Below are 19,879 nucleotides of genomic sequence, written 5' to 3'. Positions count from 1 at the left end.
TACAGGGTAGAATCAAAGACAGCGCCTCATAGTGTAGATAACTCCAATACGTGGAATGGCACAGTGACAGCGGACAAGTGAAAATATACTCACAAGTATATTTGCACTCTTATTGAAAGAAGTGCGAATAAGTAGGCTGACGTTTCCAGCAGTCAGTACGCTGAGATACAGATGATACAATGTATCGTGGATGCAGCCGTGGACTCTCCTCCGTCGACAGCCAGGAATCCTCTGTAAACAAACAGTTCAATGCGTGTAGCTTCTGATTAACATGGATAGCTTTGTAAATGCTATCAATGGTTAGCCGTGCGTTGGAAACAATTTTGGTTCCCTCCAGGAGACAAGGACAAAAAGGCTAGAAAAGTCTCTGAATAAAATACAGTTGGTATTTATTTGTGAGCTTAAAACGCGTTTCTCGGCCGTAAGCTCCTGGCCGTTTAGGGGCCTCCCTGTCTTTCTACCAAGAGGTGCAAGGCTCCTGTTGTTCCATTTCAAGGATGTCAGGAGACCGATCCTGCAAGGATCTCTGGAAACTGTTTTCTTCTCAAGATAAGAAATGCCCCTTATCATACCAGGGTCTTTCGACTCTCGGATGCTATCCATCGATCTTATTGCAGATCTAGCCCTTCGTGCTTAGGAGTAGGTGGTCTGGGGTCAGTTGCAGTCTTTTCGCCTGTCTGGGTCAGAAAATTAACCATTTATGTTCTCCCGTGTGTGGGTAAGGTCGTTGGGCCTGTCTACATGGATTACCTTGTGATCCAGGGGTACTGGTTGCCCCCCTTCTAAACCGGTGGGGAGTCCTTTTTGGACTCTTGGTTTTGTGGACGTTGTTATGTTCTTTACATCTAAGGATTTAGATGGCGGAAGGCACTGTCTGGGTGCGCTTCTAACCATAGAAAGCAGCTTATGGGTTCCTCAGAAGCTTTAGATCTTCGGATCGGTTCTGTTTTTCAAGGACTCCGGCTTAGGACCATGTCTCTTGCCTGGAACAGATATGGATGGTCCTGTTTAACCTTAGGGTTTGTTCTCTTGCGTGGCCTTTTGGAGCTGGTGGGAGGTTTTCTGACTCTCATGGGAGATTTATATCAGCCTGAGACTTCTGTTTGAGATTTCTGATGGATCCCTACTTGTCTGCTGGAACATCTGATGCTTCTGGTAGGCTCCAGTTGCTGTTCCAACTGGACTGACAATATTGGGGTTTAGCCTCTATTGGTAGGGTGGCTACTGTTGCCTTATCCTGTTCTTCTCGCCTGGAGTGAGGAAAAGGTTTTTACGTGTTCTCTTGTATCGGGAGGTACCTCAGTATCTGTGAAGGACCTGTGGGTCCTTGTTTTCTCGCCTCGTAGGGATTTTTCCCCTCTTTTGCGTCCTCAGAATCACGGAATGTATTCTGGTATCGGAAAGCTGTGGGTCAAAGTACTTTTCTTCCCTTGGGGACTGTTCCTTCTTTTTGGAAGGCTGCTGTGTAGGGGTCCTTGGACCCGAGCATGAGGTTCCTGTCATGGTTCAGAATAGGCTGCCACTTTGGTCAGGGTTCTACTCTGGGGATTTGTTTCCTCGTAGATCCATCCTTTTTCTTCCAAGGGTCTGAGACTCTTGGTTTCGGTCTTTCACTAGCCTTTGGGCTGGGACCATTATCCTGGAAGGAAGGCTAGGGATCAGTCTGCTATTGCAGTGTGGACCGTTTGCTGGTATTGAATCTGTCCTCCCCGTTAATGGGGGGACTCTTTGTGCCCATCTCTCTACTGGCTGCGTCTGCCTCCAGGATGGAACGCTCTTTGAACGGGAGCTGTTGTCGAGATTTTTCGGCACTTTTTGGTGGTATGTGTCCCAGGATGGCTCAAGGCGGCTTGTTGCCTGGGGATTGGTCATTGCTAGTTTTGCGCACAGGTGGCTCTGTGTCCTCTTGGAGAGCTCTTTTTAGCGACTAGGACAGTTTTCTGTGTCTATGCTTGTTTAGCTGGATGGGTCTTGACTTGTCTAGGTTACAAATGGGAACTTGTGGTTTTCTGGATCACCATGTATAGTGCGGTGTCAGGGTTATGTGGGTGACTTTCTGGTAATCCTAGCGACGTTTTTTCTCCTGACTATTGACCTATCTTCTGGTCCTTGTCCTCTTATGGAATTTGTTTCCCTGGACAGTGGTCCTATGGCAACCTCCGGTTGCTCTAAGTTGGATCGGATCCTTTTAATATGTCATATGGTCTTCTATTCTCCCCCTCGGGGGTAAATAGGGATTTTGCCAGTTTGGCTTGAGCCTGTGTTGGATGGTCCTTCAGATGTCTTACGGGTTGCTCTTCTCTCCCTCTCGGGGGTTGATAGAGGTTTTTTGGTTCTAGGTCAGAAATGTTTTCTGTGGGAGTTGAGTGCCGCAGGGTTGACTCCTCAGAAGTCTTGTGCTTAGCAGACTCTGAGTCGTCTCTAGCACGGCTTTGCAGGTTATGTAACTGATGAGTGGTTACCTGGACTTCCGGTTTTTCCTTTGCTGTATGTAGTTTTTTGTGGGGCGTCGGGTAATTTCAGGCTGTGGTGCCTTTCGAAGGAGCCGCCCTTTTTGTACCCACCCTTTGTTTGCATTCAGTGTCCTCTAGCTTGAGTATTGTTTTCCCAAAAGTAATGAATGCAGCAGTGGACTCTTCCTGTTTAAGGAGAAAAACATGAATTATGCTTACCTGATCATTTTATTTTTCTTCTGACGGGAAGAGTCCACAGCTCCCGCCCGCATTTTATTTATGGGGCGGCTGTACATTTTTGTTTCTTTTTTCACCCTGATATTTCTCCTACTGTTCCTTGTTCCCTTGACAGAATGACTGGGGGATGAGGGAAGTGGGGGAGGTATTTGAAGCCTTTGGCTGGGGTGTCTTTGCCTCCTCCTGGTGGCCAGGTTCTGAATTCCCAAAAGTAACGAATGCAGCTGTGGACTCTTCCCGTCAGAAGAAAAGAAAATTATCAGGTAAGCATAATTTGTTTTTAAAAATATATAAAAAGAGTAAAAAGCCACAAATATCACCTGTTAGTGATTTCCAGTTGGTCCTTTTCTTAATAAATGGAAAGAGTCCACAGCTGCATTCATTACTTTTGGGAATTCAGAACCTGGCCACCAGGAGGAGGCAAAGACACCCCAGCCAAAGGCTTAAATTCTCCTCCCACTCCCCTCATCCCCCAGTCATTCTTTGCCTTTCGTCAGGAGTTTTCAATAGCCTCTTATGGGGGGTAGTACTCTTCAGCATGGGACTGGAGTTTTAAGTAGTCCTGTCAGCCTCTCGGTGAGAGCATGGTTGAAGTTAGTCAGGAGATGCAGGGAGAGTCTTTCTGCGAAACCATCCCAACTCATATTAACAGCTCCACAAGCAATCGGCGTTGACAGGTTTTGCTGCCTGCTTTTTTCTCTCAAATCCATGGCAGAAGTGACGCTACTATCTGTCACACTTGAAGGGCCGTGTTCCTGTTCCATGGCATAGATTCCGGTAAGATTGTTTAATTTTACTTTCACCATGGATGTATTGTAATTACAACTGTTTATCCGAGAGGGGCTACAACCTTTCGGCTATAACCTCAGTGAGACTCCTTTTGTATCTTGGAATCAAGGGTTAATATCTCCTGAGGGGGGTTATTGAACAGGGTTTTTTTTTAATCATGTTTGTTAAGTGATTCTGTCTGCTACTGTGTAGTGTTGCTTCGGCTCATGGCTATTTTGGATCATAACGGCTTATGTCTAGTTACGCGGCCTTTACGGTCAGGCGCGCTTTTGCATGGACTGCACAGTTTGCCTTGTGACTCCATTTCCGAATTCCTGACGTGTCGTGACGGATAAATCCTGGTCCGCTGGTGTCTGGTTCTCTGGAGGTGGCGAGTGCCCCAGCTTTTGGGGGTGTAAGGTGCCGTTTAGATTTTTCTTATTGGTCCATTTTTTATTCAGTGTCCGAGTTACGGAGGATTCTGATTTTTTTAAGACGGATGTCTCTGATTCAGACTCTACTTCTTGCGAAGAATATGAATTGGCCTGGGTGATACATGCCCATCAGTTATGTTCCGAATGCCGTTTTAGAGTGCTCTGTTCTTCGGGATCTGGGAATCAGGTGCCCACTGAGCCATCCGCCTCTGGGGATTCTATTTCCCATGAGACGAGTTCCCTACCACCAACTCTTACTACGCATGCAGGTAACCCAAACGCTTCTTATCCTTCTATGGAGTGTGGCCTGTTCCCACTGAAGGTTACGACACGGTTCCGCATGGCCATATCTTTGGGGCTGGTGCATCTGCACCTCACCTCCCGGGAGTGTGCTTACAATATTGTCCGTGTTCCTTTAACCAGGGCTCGTCAGATGTGTGATCGCCTGGTCCAGTTCACCCCTCCGGGGAAGCGATTGCCCCTGAGGCCTCAGGAGGTCAACCTTCGGGGCCGGTGTTTTCTTTTGAACCGACGGAGGTATGTTGCGCTTTTCGTTATAGACTGCCGCGCCTTCGTGTTCTACTAAGGCACGTTTGTGGCGCTGCTGGATCCCACTCTTAATGGGTCTGGGGATTCTCAGTCTTAATCTTCGACTGGCTTGCATGTATAGACATAATGGGGTGACGTAATCTTTTTATAGTCTTTTGTTATTTGTGTATCCTATTCCAGTTCTGGGCTTGGAAGTCTCAGACCCCTGTTGGGCTGGTCCTGCAGGGCTGTCCGTTCTTCCTGGGCGATAACCTACGGGTTGCGTTATCTTTTATCTTCATCGGGTGAGGATGATTTTTATTTGGTCTAAAGCTCAGGTTGTGGTGTGATGTTTTCTTTTTGGGAATTCTTACTGGTGATTTTGTGGTCGCACTGTTTACAAAAGTCTGTCTGACTGTTCTTTATCCCTCAATCTCGGGGCGACTCTATATGGCCTTGACAGTGCTGGGGCCCTTGGTTTCAGGCTGGTCCTGACTGGGTACAAATCCTTCTATCTTTGAGGCCTAGTTCAGACACGTGGCGCCTTTTTATGTCCGGTTGGTCCGGTGAGGGCACCTAGTGATCACAATATGATGTGTTGTTTTCTTGTTTTATTTTACAAGCTTCAACTAGCATCCTGAGAGGACTTGAGGGTCCATGGTTGCTTAGGGGCATGGGGGATTAATTCAGTCCTCATTCGCCTTTCAATCTAGTGGGCAGGGACTCCATTGAGATCCGCTGCGACATGCTCAGTCGTTTCTGATTGTTCCGGGAACTAGAGTGTTCCTTCCCGTTGTGGGTTGGAGGCTTGGAAGATTTAGGTTCTTTATACTGCCGTTCTTACGGTTTTGCCTTTCATGGTCTCTTTGGAAGTGTCCTTTTAGGACTTGTTCCTTTTAGAGGTTCTTTTCCTTTTGGTCGCGACTTTCTGGACTTCGTCCGGTTTTTCTGGCGGCTTTGGCCGCTTAATTAGGAGGTGAAGGCTGTGAGGCTCTGTCTTCCTTCGGGAGTTAGTCAACTCCATATCAGGGGCGATAGGGGGTGTTTTCTTTTTTCCAAGCTTTTTGCTTAGGGGATGTTTTTCTTCCTGGATTCGGGATGCTTTGCATTCTTCTCCCTTGGGTGTGGTCCTCTGGAACATTAATCTGAAAGGATTATGGAGACTAGCCTTTCTTCTACTCTCTTTCGGGTGACTCTGTTCTCGCTCTCATTTCCCTTTGTGTTGCCCTTGGGGACTTAGGGCTCCAGAGAAATTGTGTGAATTTGTCGCGGCCTAGCAACTTTTTTTGGGGTGTGTTGACCTCCAGCTAATGGTGTTATCCTTTTGGTCTGGGAATTATGAGTGAGTAATGTACCCGTTCTCCGGGTTTTCCGGTTCTCATCCCCTTCAGACGGGGTATCTTGTGTTCCCTGGGGGTTGTCGTTTGTTCTAGGACGATTCTGGGTCCAGGGTTCTTGTCTTGGATCCTTCTTGGATGTCTGGAGACTTATGATCCTGTGGACTGGTTCAGGACGACCCAGTTTTTTCAGGGACCCCATGTTGCGACATAGGGACTAGCTCATTGGACTTGCAAGCAAGAAGGCCAGAGTTCACATCTACCTTCGGGTACTGGTTATCAACTTTAAGGCCTGACTTGTCCTTCGGACGGAGTGTGCTCCTCTTCATGGGGAGTTTTTCTCTGTTTGGTCAACAGTGTGTCTGGATGATTTTTTCATTCAGTCCGTGTTTTGATCATACTATGTCTTCATGTCTTGTGGACATGTACGCTGTTCTTATCTGTGCCCTTCCCTTTTGAAGGGATAGTTTGTCTTCCTTATGAGCTGGGGTTCCTCACTCTGGAGGGTCTTTGTCCTGCCCTGTGTGTAGGAGGTTGGACCAGTTGGCTTATCTCTCTAAGGGGAAGCATCTGCTGCTCTGTGGGCTCTGTTTCACCTGTTGAAAATTGATCTTTCTAAGTAGAGACTGTCTAAGAGAGCTGTGACAGGTCTTCCTACGGATCTATTGCACTTTTCTCTGTTCCAGGTCCCAGGGGGTTCTCCTTGGGAGTGCCTTATTTTGGAGGAGCGGATTGGGTTGGCACCGGAGCTCTGTTGGGGTGGGTGAGTTTCCCCTTTTTTGCTTTCCATTCACTGGGGGGTGGTTGTTGGGGTCTTTCTGTCCCCCTGTCTATCAGACATGTCTGTCGCTTGGGCTGGACTGGTGTTGGAGCAGGATCTGAGATCTGTCTCTCTGCTAAATTTGTCCTCTGAGCATTCGAGGTACGGTAAGCCTCTTGAGGTTTCTCCTTTCTCCATGTTCAGGATTTGTGGGAAGGACTGGCGGCTCTTAGATAGCCTTTGACGTTATCCGCTGGTTAGTGGATACTTGGCAATCTGAAGGATCCTATCTTCATCTGCTTGCTCTGCAAGTATTTAAGTTTCAGAGTCATTTTTAGATGACTGCAGCGTGCAGTGTTTTTGCTTCAGGTGTTGTTCGTCAGACCTATCTGAGTTTGCTGCATGAGGTTTCGTTTCTGAATATTTCGGTATTCTGAGCTACCTTTTTGCGACTTGGGGACCTTCATCTTCAGTTGCTTTTTAGAGTGTGGTTGCACTGTGTTGGGGGAAGATCCTCTCTGTTTCAGACTCCCGGCCTTATACCGTGGTTTCTGTTTTTCTGTGCTCTGGGTGTTGCCTCCCCTTATTTCTATGTGACTGCAGAGTCTCTGTTGGTCTGGAGTTCCTTATGCTAGCTGGACAGCTAGCTCAGTATACTAATGCACTGTATGTATTGGGTACTTGTAAAGCGCGGCTAATCACCCGTAAGGGTCTCAAGGCGCTGCTCATTTTATCGACCTCGGAAAGATGAAAGGCTGAGTGGACCTCGCCAGGGATCAAACCTGCAACCCTCGGGTTGTTACAGAGCTTAGCCACAGTGCATTAGCATGCTGGGCTATCTGTCCGTCTTACTTGTGGCTACTCTGCACTGTAGCAAACCGAGGGTTGCAAGTTGATCCCCGGCGAGGTCTACTCAGCCTTCCTGCTTTCGAGGTTAATATGATGAGCAGCGCCTTGTGTCCCTTTAAGGGGGATTAGCCACGCTTTACAAAGTACATTCATGTTTTCTCTGTGTCTTTACTTCTCTGTGGAGGATTACGGTAGCTTGTTCCCTTTCTTTAGTAAGGGGCGTGTTGTTTGGAGACCGACTGCTGGGCAATGGTGTCTCTGGGAGGCTGTGGTCTCTAGCAAGGCTTGTGGACTATTTGTGGGGTCTTTTCTCTTTTTCAAAGTTGTTCTCGGCTTAGGACGAAGCAGGATTTTGTTGGGTAGTGGTTTTAGGCCTGGTGCCCCTCAGAATAGGCCACCTCTTGTACCCTCCCATTTTTACATTCAGTGTCCTCTATAGCTTGGGTATTGTTTTCCCAAAGGTATTGAATGCAGCTGTGGACTCTTCCATTTATGAAGAAAAACATCAATTATGCTTACCTGATGATAATTTTCTTTTCTTCAGATGGAAAGAGTCCACAGCTCCCCGCCTGTGGTTTTTATGCATGACTGCCGTAATTTTTGTTCTTCTGGCACCTTTTCACCCTGATATTTCTTCTACTGTTTCTTGTTCCTCAGCAGAATGACTGGGGGATGAGGGGAGTGGGAGGAGTATTTAAGCCTTTGGCTGGGGTGTCTTTGCCTCCTCCTGGTGGCCAGGGTTCTGAATTCCCAAAAGTAATGAATGCAGCTGTGGACTCTTTCCATCTGAAGAAAAGAAAAATATCAGGTAAGCATAATTTGTGTTTTACTGTTTTCTCCCGACCAATGTGCTTTTAAGCTTTTACCGTGTTGAGCTTAGGTTTAAGATTGTGACATAGTAGTGAGACATACCTGCATAAATAGATGCCTATTTCTAACTTTATACATTGATATTATTGTATTATTGCAAAAGAGCCGGGAGTCATAATATGTTTCTAAACTGTAAAGTTTTCAGTGGGAAAGATATACACTTGTGTATGTCCATAGTAGAAAACTTACATACTCTAATTCTTGATTGGGATCAGCGGCAGTTTTCCACTCAGGACCCACAGTGCTCTGCAGGTCTTAAGCGGTGGTACTCTGACTGTTTAACGCCTTACGGGGGTTCAACACACAGTAGTGCAGAGTTGATAGCCTTAGAATTGCTCAACTCTAACTTTTGAGATCATGGTCTTTTTTTTTCTTTCTTTTTAATTTTATATCCAAATTAAACTAGTTTCTGAAGTTTAAAGTGAATGTCAATTTTTATGCTAAAGTGCCCGATTTTTAAAAATTCGACTAAAAACAGGGGCACTTTAATTCATCAAAATTTACATTTCACACTCCTGTGTGAAAAAAAAAAACTTAACCTTTTAATCTTGACAGCAGGCTTCAGCTTCCTCCGGTCGTTGCAAGCCATTACTGACGTCAGAAATGATGATAGGTCATCCTCCGAATCACGGCTTCCCCCCCCAGGGGAATCCAGTGTCTGATTCTACGCCGTGATTGGAGCAAGCCGCATTCCTCATTTTAGACCCAGGAAGAGGGCTTTGCGATGGGTGAAGGAAGCTGGAGCTGCTATCAAGATTAAAAGGTACGTGTTTTTTTTTTTCACAACAGGAGTGAAATGTAAATTTTGATTGAATTAAAGTGCCCCTGTTTTTTAATCGAATTTTTAAAAACCGGGCACTTTAGCATCAAAATTGACATTCACTTTAAGACTTCAGAAACTGGTTTAATTTGATATAAATGGGTCCATGTGATGAATTTTAAACACCCGTTCTTAAAAATGACATTTGTTTAATTTTACATTTCTACATTGAATCTTCTAGACAATTTAAACGTTAGTAGCCAGAATTAAGAATTTTGGGTGCCTTTGCTAGCTTCTACTGAGATCTGACCAGTGCATAATTTATTATTTGCATTTAAGTTAACATTAAAACTTTTTTTTTTTTCTTTTCTTCAAGTCCTTCAGGATGTACGTTTTGGGGGAAAAAGCCGTGGAGCAGAAAAAAAGAAGATCCTTTGGCAGTTAGGCACTCTGGTCGGAGCACCAGGTGGGGATAGCTCTAATAGCCGGTATTGCAATACCTGCTATGATCATCGGGCATTCCTGTGTAATGTGGGAAGGAAGGTAAGGAAACCTATTTGCGAATGTCGCCAAATGAATGAGAAATCCTCAGATCATGCTGTAGGTTTCAACAAATCTACTAAATGTTGATCCTTTACCATATAGATTGCATGTAGAGATATTAAATATCATCATCGAACAGTGTATATGTAAATTAAACCGTCACCTAAGCTGGTTATTAAATATGTCAAACGTATTAGAAGAGAGAGATTGCACGATTGAGATAGAGCATCTCATTTCTCCAACATAGGTGTGTCCGGATCCACGGCGTCATCCTTACTTGTGGGGATATTCTCCTCCCCAACAGGAAATGGCAAAGAGCCCAGCAAAGCTGGTCACATTATCCTCCTAGGCTCCGCCTACCCCAGTCATTCTCTTTGCCGTTGTACAGGCAACATCTCCACCGGAGATGGCTTAGAGTTTTTTAGTGTTTAACTGTAGTTTTTATTATTCAATCAAGAGTTTGGTTATTTTCAAATAGTGCTCGGTATGTACTAATTTACTCAGAAACAGAAAAGTGATGAAGATTTCTGTTTGTATGAGGAAAATGATTTTAGCAACCGTCACTAAAATCCATGGCTGTTCCACACAGGACTGTTGAGAGCAATTAACTTCAGTTGGGGGAACAGTGAGCAGTCTCTTGCTGCTTGAGGTATGACACATTCTAACAAGACGATGTAATGCTGGAAGCTGTCATTTTCCCTATGGGATCCGGTAAGCCATGTTTATTACGATCGTAAATAAGGGCTTCACAAGGGCTTATTAAGACTGTAGACTTTTTCTGGGCTAAATCGATTCATTATTAACACATATTTAGCCTTGAGGAATCATTTTATCTGGGTATTTTGATATAATAATATCGGCAGGCACTGTTTTAGACACCTTATTCTTTAGGGGCTTTCCCTAATCATAGGCAGAGCCTCATTTTCGCGCCGGTGTTGCGCACTTGTTTTTGAGAGGCATGGCATGCAGTCGCATGTGAGAGGAGCTCTGATACTTAGAAAAGACTTTCTGAAGGCGTCATTCGGTATCGTATTCCCCTTTGGGCTTGGTTGGGTCTCAGCAAAGCAGATACCAGGGACTGTAAAGGGGTTAAAGTTCAAAACGGCTCCGGTTCCGTTATTTTAAGGGTTAAAGCTTCCAAATTTGGTGTGCAATACTTTTAAGGCTTTAAGACACTGTGGTGAAAATTTGGTGAATTTTGAACAATTCCTTCATGTTTTTTCGCAATTGCAGTAATAAAGTGTGTTCAGTTTAAAATTTAAAGTGACAGTAACGGTTTTATTTTAAAACGTTTTTTGTACTTTGTTATCAAGTTTATGCCTGTTTAACATGTCTGAACTACCAGATAGACTGTGTTCTGAATGTGGGGAAGCCAGAATTCCTATTCATTTAAATAAATGTGATTTATGTGATAATGACAATGATGCCCAAGATGATTCCTCAAGTGAGGGGAGTAAGCATGGTACTGCATCATTCCCTCCTTCGTCTACACGAGTCTTGCCCACTCAGGAGGCCCCTAGTACATCTAGCGCGCCAATACTCCTTACTATGCAACAATTAACGGCTGTAATGGATAATTCTGTCAAAAACATTTTAGCCAAAATGAACACTTATCAGCGTAAGCGCGGCTGCTCTGTTTTAGATACTGAAGAGCATGACGACGCTGATAATAATATTTCTGAAGGGCCCCTAACCCAGTCTGATGGGGCCAGGGAGGTTTTGTCTGAGGGAGTAATTACTGATTCAGGGAACATTTCTCAACAGGCTGAACCTGATGTGATTGCATTTAAATTTAAGTTGGAACATCTCCGCATTCTGCTTAAGGAGGTATTATCCACTCTGGATGATTGTGACAAGTTGGTCATTCCAGAGAAACTATGTAAAATGGACAAGTTCCTAGAGGTGCCGGGGCTCCCAGAAGCTTTTCCTATACCCAAGCGGGTGGCGGACATTGTTAATAAAGAATGGGAAAGGCCCGGTATTCCTTTCGTCCCTCCCCCCATATTTAAAAAATTGTTTCCTATGGTCGACCCCAGAAAGGACTTATGGCAGACAGTCCCCAAGGTCGAGGGAGCGGTTTCCACTTTAAACAAACGCACCACTATACCCATAGAGGATAGTTGTGCTTTCAAAGATCCTATGGATAAAAAATTAGAAGGTTTGCTTAAAAAGATGTTTGTTCAGCAAGGTTACCTTCTACAACCAATTTCATGCATTGTCCCTGTCGCTACAGCCGCATGTTTCTGGTTCGATGATCTGATAAAGGCGGTCGATAGTGATTCTCCTCCTTTTGAGGAGATTATGGACAGAATCAATGCTCTCAAATTGGCTAATTCTTTCACCCTAGACGCCACTTTGCAATTGGCTAGGTTAGCGGCTAAGAATTCTGGGTTTGCTATTGTGGCGCGCAGAGCGCTTTGGTTGAAATCTTGGTCGGCTGATGCGTCTTCCAAGAACAAGCTACTTAACATTCCTTTCAAGGGGAAAACGCTGTTTGGCCCTGACTTGAAAGAGATTATCTCTGATATCACTGGGGGTAAGGGCCACGCCCTTCCTCAGGATCGGCCTTTCAAGGCAAAAAATAAACCTAATTTCTCCAACATAGGTGTGTCCGGTCCACGGCGTCATCCTTACTTGTGGGATATTCTCTTCCCCAACAGGAAATGGCAAAGAGCCCAGCAAAGCTGGTCACATGATCCCTCCTAGGCTCCGCCTACCCCAGTCATTCTCTTTGCCGTTGTACAGGCAACATCTCCACGGAGATGGCTTAGAGTTTTTTAGTGTTTAACTGTAGTTTTTCATTATTCAATCAAGAGTTTGTTATTTTCAAATAGTGCTGGTACGTACTATTTACTCAGAAACAGAAAAGAGATGAAGAATTCTGTTTGTATGAGGAAAATGATTTTAGCAACCGTAACTAAAATCCATGGCTGTTCCACACAGGACTGTTGAGAGCAATTAACTTCAGTTGGGGGAACAGTTTGCAGTCCTTTGCTGCTTGAGGTATGACACATTCTAACAAGACGATGTAATGCTGGAAGCTGTCATTTTCCCTATGGGATCCGGTAAGCCATGTTTATTACGATTGTAAATAAGGGCTTCACAAGGGCTTATTTAGACTGTAGACCTTTTTTGGGCTAAATCGATTGATATTAACACTTATTTAGCCTTGAGGAATCATTTATTCTGGGTATTTTGATATAATAATATCGGCAGGCACTGTTTTAGACACCTTATTCTTTAGGGGCTTTCCCAAAGCATAGGCAGAGTCTCATTTTCGCGCCGGTGTTGCGCACTTGTTTTTGAGAGGCATGGCATGCAGTCGCATGTGAGAGGAGCTCTGATACTTATAAAAGACTTCTGAAGGCGTCATTTGGTATCGTATTCCCCTTTGGGTTTGGTTGGGTCTCAGCAAAGCAGATACCAGGGACTGTAAAGGGGTTAAAGCTTAAAACGGCTCCGGTTCCGTTATTTTAAGAGTTAAAGCTTCCAAAATTGGTGTGCAATATTTTCAAGGCTTTAAGACACTGTGGTGAAAGTTTGGTGAATTTTGAACAATTCCTTCATGTTTTTTCGCAATTGCAGTAATAAAGTGTGTTCAGTTTAAAATTTAAAGTGACAGTAACGGTTTTATTTCAAAACGTTTTTTGTACTTTCTTATCAAGTTTATGCCTGTTTAACATGTCTGAACTACCAGATAGACTGTGTTCTGAATGTGGGGAAGCCAGAATTCCTATTCATTTAAATAAATGTGATTTATGTGATAATGACAATGATGCCCAAGATGATTCCTCAAGTGAGGGGAGTAAGCATGGTACTGCATCATTCCCTCCTTCGTCTACACGAGTCTTGCCCACTCAGGAGGCCCCTAGTACATCTAGCGCGCCAATACTCCTTACTATGCAACAATTAACGGCTGTAATGGATAATTCTGTCAACATTTTAGCCAAAATGAACCCTTGTCAGCGTAAGCGTGGATGCTCTGTTTTAGTTACTGAAGAGCATGACGACGCTGATATTAATATCTCTGAAGGGCCCCTAACCCAATCTGAGGGGGCCAGGGAGGTTTTGTCTGAGGGAGAAATTACTGATTTAGGGAACATTTCTCAGCAGGCTGAATCTGATGTGATTACATTTAAATTTAAATTGGAACATCTCCGCATTTTGCTTAAGGAGGTATTATCCACTCTGGATGATTGTGAAAATTTGGTCATCCCAGAGAAACTATGTAAAATGGACAAGTTCCTAGAGGTGCCGGGGCTCCCAGAAGCTTTTCCTATACCCAAGCGGGTGGCGGACATTGTTAATAAAGAATGGGAAAGGCCCGGTATTCCTTTCGTCCCTCCCCCCATATTTAAAAAATTGTTTCCTATGGTCGACCCCAGAAAGGACTTATGGCAGTCAGTCCCCAAGGTCGAGGGAGCGGTTTCTACTTTAAACAAACGCACCACTATTCCCATAGAGGATAGTTGTGCTTTCAAAGATCCTATGGATAAAAAATTAGAAGGTTTGCTTAAAAAGATGTTTGTTCAGCAGGGTTACCTTCTACAACCCATTTCATGCATTGTCCCTGTCACTACAGCCGCATATTTCTGGTTTGATGAACTGATTAAGGTGCTCGATAGTGACTCTCCTCCTTATGAGGAGATTATGGACAGAGTCAATGCTCTCAAATTGGCTAATTCTTTCACTCTAGACGCCTCTTTGCAATTGGCTAAGTTAGCGGCTAAGAATTCTGGGTTTGCTATTGTGGCGCGCAGAGCGCTTTGGTTGAAATCTTGGTCGGCTGATGCGTCTTCCAAGAACAAGCTACTAAACATTCCTTTCAAGGGGAAAACGCTGTTTGGTCCTGACTTGAAAGAGATTATCTCTGATATCACTGGGGGTAAGGGCCATGCCCTTCCTCAGGATCGGCCTTTCAAGGCAAAAAATAGACCTAATTTTCGTCCCTTTCGTAAAAACGGACCAGCCCAAGGTGCTACGTCCTCTAAGCAAGAGGGTAATACTTCTCAGGCCAAGCCAGCTTGGAGACCAATGCAAGGCTGGAACAAGGGAAAGCAGGCCAAGAAACCTGCCACTGCTACCAAGACAGCATGAAATATTGGCCCCCGATCCGGGACCGGATCTGGTGGGGGGCAGACTCTCTCTCTTCGCTCAGGCTTGGGCAAGAGATGTTCTGGATCCTTGGGCGCTAGAAATAGTCTCCCAGGGTTATCTTCTGGAATTCAAGGGACTTCCCCCAAGGGGGAGGTTCCACAGGTCTCAGTTGTCTTCAGACCACATAAAAAGACAGGCGTTCTTACATTGTGTAGAAGACCTGTTAAAAATGGGAGTGATTCATCCTGTTCCATTGAGAGAACAAGGGATGGGGTTCTACTCCAATCTGTTCATAGTTCCCAAAAAAGAGGGAACGTTCAGACCAATCCTAGATCTCAAGATCTTAAACAAATTTCTCAAGGTCCCATCGTTCAAGATGGAAACCATTCGAACTATCCTTCCTTCCATCCAGGAAGGTCAATTCATGACCACGGTGGATTTAAAGGATGCGTATCTACATATTCCTATCCACAAGGAACATCATCGGTTCCTAAGGTTTGCATTCCTGGACAAACATTACCAGTTCGTGGCGCTTCCTTTCGGATTAGCCACTGCTCCAAGGATTTTCACAAAGGTACTAGGGTCCCTTCTAGCGGTGCTAAGACCAAGGGGCATTGCAGTAGTACCCTACCTGGACGACATTCTGATTCAAGCGTCGTCCCTCCCTCGAGCAAAGGCTCACACGGACATCGTCCTGGCCTTTCTCAGATCTCACGGCTGGAAAGTGAACGTGGAAAAGAGTTCTCTATCCCCGTCAACAAGGGTTCCCTTCTTGGGAACAATTATAGATTCCTCAGAAATGAGGATTTTTCTAACAGAGGCCAGAATAACAAAGCTTCTGGACTCTTGTCGGATTCTTCATTCCGTTCCTCTTCCTTCCGTAGCTCAGTGCATGGAAGTGATCGGGTTGATGGTAGCGGCAATGGACATAGTTCCTTTTGCGCGCATCCATCTAAGACCATTACAACTGTGCATGCTCAGTCAGTGGAATGGGGACTATACAGACTTGTCTCCAAAGATACAAGTAAATCAGAGGACCAGAGACTCACTCCGTTGGTGGCTGTCCCTGGACAACCTGTCACAAGGGATGACATTCCGCAGACCAGAGTGGGTCATTGTCACGACCGACGCCAGTCTGACGGGCTGGGGCGCGGTCTGGGGATCCCTGAAAGCTCAGGGTCTTTGGTCTCGGGAAGAATCTCTTCTACCGATAAATATTCTGGAACTGAGAGCGATATTCAATGCTCTCAAGGCTTGGCCTCAGCTAGCAAGGACCAAGTTCATACGGTTTCAATCAGACAACATGACGACTGTTGCGTACATCAACCATCAGGGGGGAACAAGGAGTTCCCTAGCGATGGAGGAAGTGACCAAGATTATTCTATGGGCGGAGTCTCACTCCTGCCACCTGTCTGCTATCCACATCCCGGGAGTGGAAAATTGGGAAGCGGATTTTCTGAGTCGTCAGACATTGCATCCGGGGGAGTGGGAACTCCATCCGGAAATCTTTGCCCTAGTCACTCAGCTGTGGGGCATTCCAGACATGGATCTAATGGCCTCTCGTCAGAACTTCAAAGTTCCCTGTTACGGGTCCAGATCCAGGGATCCCAAGGCGGCTCTAGTGGATGCACTAGTAGCACCTTGGACCTTCAAACTAGCTTATGTGTTTCCGCCGTTTCCTCTCATCCCCAGGCTGGTAGCCAGGATCAATCAGGAGAGGGCGTCGGTGATCTTGATAGCTCCTGCGTGGCCACGCAGGACTTGGTATGCAGATCTGGTGAATATGTCATCGGCTCCACCTTGGAAGCTACCTTTGAGACGAGACCTTCTTGTTCAGGGTCCGTTCGAACATCCGAATCTGGTTTCACTCCAGCTGACTGCCTGGAGATTGAACGCTTGATTTTATCGAAGCGAGGTTTCTCAGATTCTGTTATCGATACTCTTGTTCAGGCCAGAAAGCCTGTAACTAGAAAGATTTACCACAAAATTTGGAAAAAATATATCTGTTGGTGTGAATCTAAAGGATTCCCTTGGGACAAGGTTAAGATTCCTAGGATTCTATCCTTCCTTCAAGAAGGATTGGAAAAAGGATTATCGGCAAGTTCCCTGAAGGGACAGATTTCTGCCTTGTCGGTGTTACTTCACAAAAAGCTGGCAGCTGTGCCAGATGTTCAAGCCTTTGTTCAGGCTTTGGTTAGAATTAAGCCTGTTTACAAACCTTTGACTCCTCCTTGGAGTCTCAATTTAGTTCTTTCAGTTCTTCAGGGGGTTCCGTTTGAACCCTTACATTCCGTTGATATTAAGTTATTATCTTGGAAAGTTTTGTTTTTAGTTGCAATTTCTTCTGCTAGAAGAGTTTCAGAATTATCTGCTCTGCAGTGTTCCCCTCCTTATCTGGTGTTCCATGCAGATAAGGTGGTTTTACGTACTAAACCTGGTTTTCTTCCGAAAGTTGTTTCTAACAAAATCATTAACCAGGAGATTATCGTGCCTTCTCTGTGTCCGAAACCAGTTTCAAAGAAGGAACGTTTGTTGCACAATTTGGATGTTGTTCGCGCTCTAAAATTCTATTTAGATGCTACAAAGGATTTTAGACAAACATCTTCCTTGTTTGTTGTTTATTCAGGTAAAAGGAGAGGTCAAAAAGCAACTTCTACCTCTCTCTCTTTTTGGATTAAAAGCATCATCAGATTGGCTTACGAGACTGCCGGACGGCAGCCTCCTGAAAGAATCACAGCTCATTCCACTAGGGCTGTGGCTTCCACATGGGCCTTCAAGAACGAGGCTTCTGTTGATCAGATATGTAGGGCAGCGACTTGGTCTTCACTGCACACTTTTACCAAATTTTACAAGTTTGATACTTTTGCTTCTTCTGAGGCTATTTTTGGGAGAAAGGTTTTGCAAGCCGTGGTGCCTTCCATTTAGGTGACCTGATTTGCTCCCTCCCTTCATCCGTGTCCTAAAGCTTTGGTATTGGTTCCCACAAGTAAGGATGACGCCGTGGACCGGACACACCTATGTTGGAGAAAACAGAATTTATGTTTACCTGATAAATTACTTTCTCCAACGGTGTGTCCGGTCCACGGCCCGCCCTGGTTTTTTTAATCAGGTCTGATAATTTATTTTCTTTAACTACAGTCACCACGGTACCATATGGTTTCTCCTATGCAAATATTCCTCCTTAACGTCGGTCGAATGACTGGGGTAGGCGGAGCCTAGGAGGGATCATGTGACCAGCTTTGCTGGGCTCTTTGCCATTTCCTGTTGGGGAGGAGAATATCCCACAAGTAAGGATGACGCCGTGGACCGGACACACCGTTGGAGAAAGTAATTTATCAGGTAAACATAAATTCTGTTTTTTAAATTCTCTTCTATTATAAAATGTACTCTGATCTCTTGGTAGCCTTTGTTTAAAACAATATTGGCTCCATTTAAGAACAGACTGATAAGGGCAGACTTGAATGCACAAGCAGCAGCTGTCAATCACCCCGGTCTGACAAGTCTGGGGGTGATTGAAAAACACCAGTTAGGAGTTGACATAGGTTAAAAATCAGTCTTTGCAGCTTCTTAAATGGAGTCCTTTGTACTTATGCTACACGACTGGGAGCTAGATGGGGATTGGTGTGTTCAGTTAGCTCCTAGTAATGCATTGCTGTTTTGCAGACAACTTTAACTATGTGTTTAACCTTTTACATGGGGTTAAGCATCTAGTTATGTACATGCAATAGTAAAATGCTCTATCATAATAGAGCATTTTATTTTTTACACTTGCATATCCCTTTAATCTCTAGTTTAATCATTTAAGATGGCATACAGCATATTTCTGCTGTTTATAGGAGTTAGGTCCAGTAAATTAGTGTGATGATGTCTCTGAGCCATGGAAGGCTGCAGCTTGTGCTTAGCTCGAGTGCAGTTAGTACAAAAATGGCGATGACAACGGAGTTTCTGCAGAAACAACTGCTAGTTTCCTTGGAGACTGTAAGTTTTGTTCCTTCAGGATTATAGGGACACATGCAGGGAAGAATGTGTCTGTGTTAACCCCCGTTTTATTCGAGGATTTGTTTGAATAAGCTTCTCTCCCAAGGAAGGATTACCATTCCCTTTCTCTTCTGATTATGTCTAGCGCTATTATTATATGACAGTATGAATGCACCCCCCTTCCCTTTAAAGTCAGGGGTTGTCACAGTTACTGGACTTACTATAACATTATTTCTCCAAACATAGGTGTGTCCGGTCCACGGCGTCATCCTTACTTGTGGGATATTCCCCTCCCAACAGAAATGGCAAAGAGCCCAGCAAAGCTGGTCACATGATCCCTCTAGGCTCCGCCTACCCAGTCATTCTCTTTGCCGTTGTCACAGGCAACCATCTCCACGGAGATGGCTTAGAGTTTTTTTTAGTGTTTAACTGTAGTTTTTATTATTCAATCAAGAGTTTGTTATTTTGAAATAGTGCTGGTATGTACTATTTACTCAAGAAACAGAAAAGAGATGAAGATTTCTGTTTGTATGAGGAAAATGATTTTAGCAACCGTAACTAAAATCCACCATGTCTTTGTGGTCCACCACAGGACTGTTGAGAGCTACTAACTTCAGTTGGGGGAACAGTATGCAGTCTCTTGCTGCTTGGGTATGACACATTCTAACAAGACGATTGTAATGCTGGAAGCTGTCAATTTTCCCTATGGGAATCCGGTTAAGCCATGTTTATTACGATCATAAATAAGGGCTTCACAAGGCTATATTAAGACTGTAGACTTTTCTGGCTAAATCGATTCATTATTAACACATATTTAGCCTTGAGGAATCATTTTATCTGGGTATTTTTGATATAAGAATATCGGCAGGCACTGTATTAGACACCTTATTCCTTAGGGGCTTTCCCAAAGCATAAGCAGAGCTCATTTTCGCGCACGGGTGTGTGGCGCACCTTGTTTTTGAGAGGCAATGGCATGCAGTGTCGCATGTGTGTGGAGCTCTGATACCTTAGAAAAGACTTTCTGAAGGACGTCATTTGGTATCGTATTCCCCCTTTGGGCTTGGTTGGGTCTCAGCAAAGCAGATACCAGGGGACTGTAAAGGGGTTAAATTTTATAACGGCTGCTCCGGTTCCGTTATTTTAAGTGTTAAAGCTTCCAAATTTGGTGTGCAATACTTTTAAAGGCTTTAAGACACTGTGGTGAAAATTTGGTGAATTTTGTACAATTCCTTCAGTTTTTTCGCAATTGCAGTAATAAAGTGTGT

At 44.6% G+C, this 19,879-nt stretch overlaps 1 protein-coding gene across 1 annotated transcript in view; it reads left to right on the top strand.

Annotated features, from left to right (window-relative positions):
• Window positions 1–19,879, top strand: part of RNF19A (ring finger protein 19A, RBR E3 ubiquitin protein ligase) — a 340,911-nt gene that overhangs the window by 224,911 nt on the left and 96,121 nt on the right. The window contains 3 exon segments of the mRNA XM_053715246.1: window positions 9,373–9,415; window positions 9,417–9,461; window positions 9,463–9,522. Coding sequence (XP_053571221.1) covers window positions 9,373–9,415; window positions 9,417–9,461; window positions 9,463–9,522 — 148 coding nt within the window.

This window comes from Bombina bombina, chromosome 5 (genome assembly GCF_027579735.1).
Source record: "Bombina bombina isolate aBomBom1 chromosome 5, aBomBom1.pri, whole genome shotgun sequence".
Taxonomy (NCBI): Eukaryota; Metazoa; Chordata; class Amphibia; order Anura; family Bombinatoridae; genus Bombina; species Bombina bombina.
The sequence above is the reverse complement of the archived record's forward strand: the minus strand, read 5'-3'. Positions and strand labels throughout refer to the sequence as shown.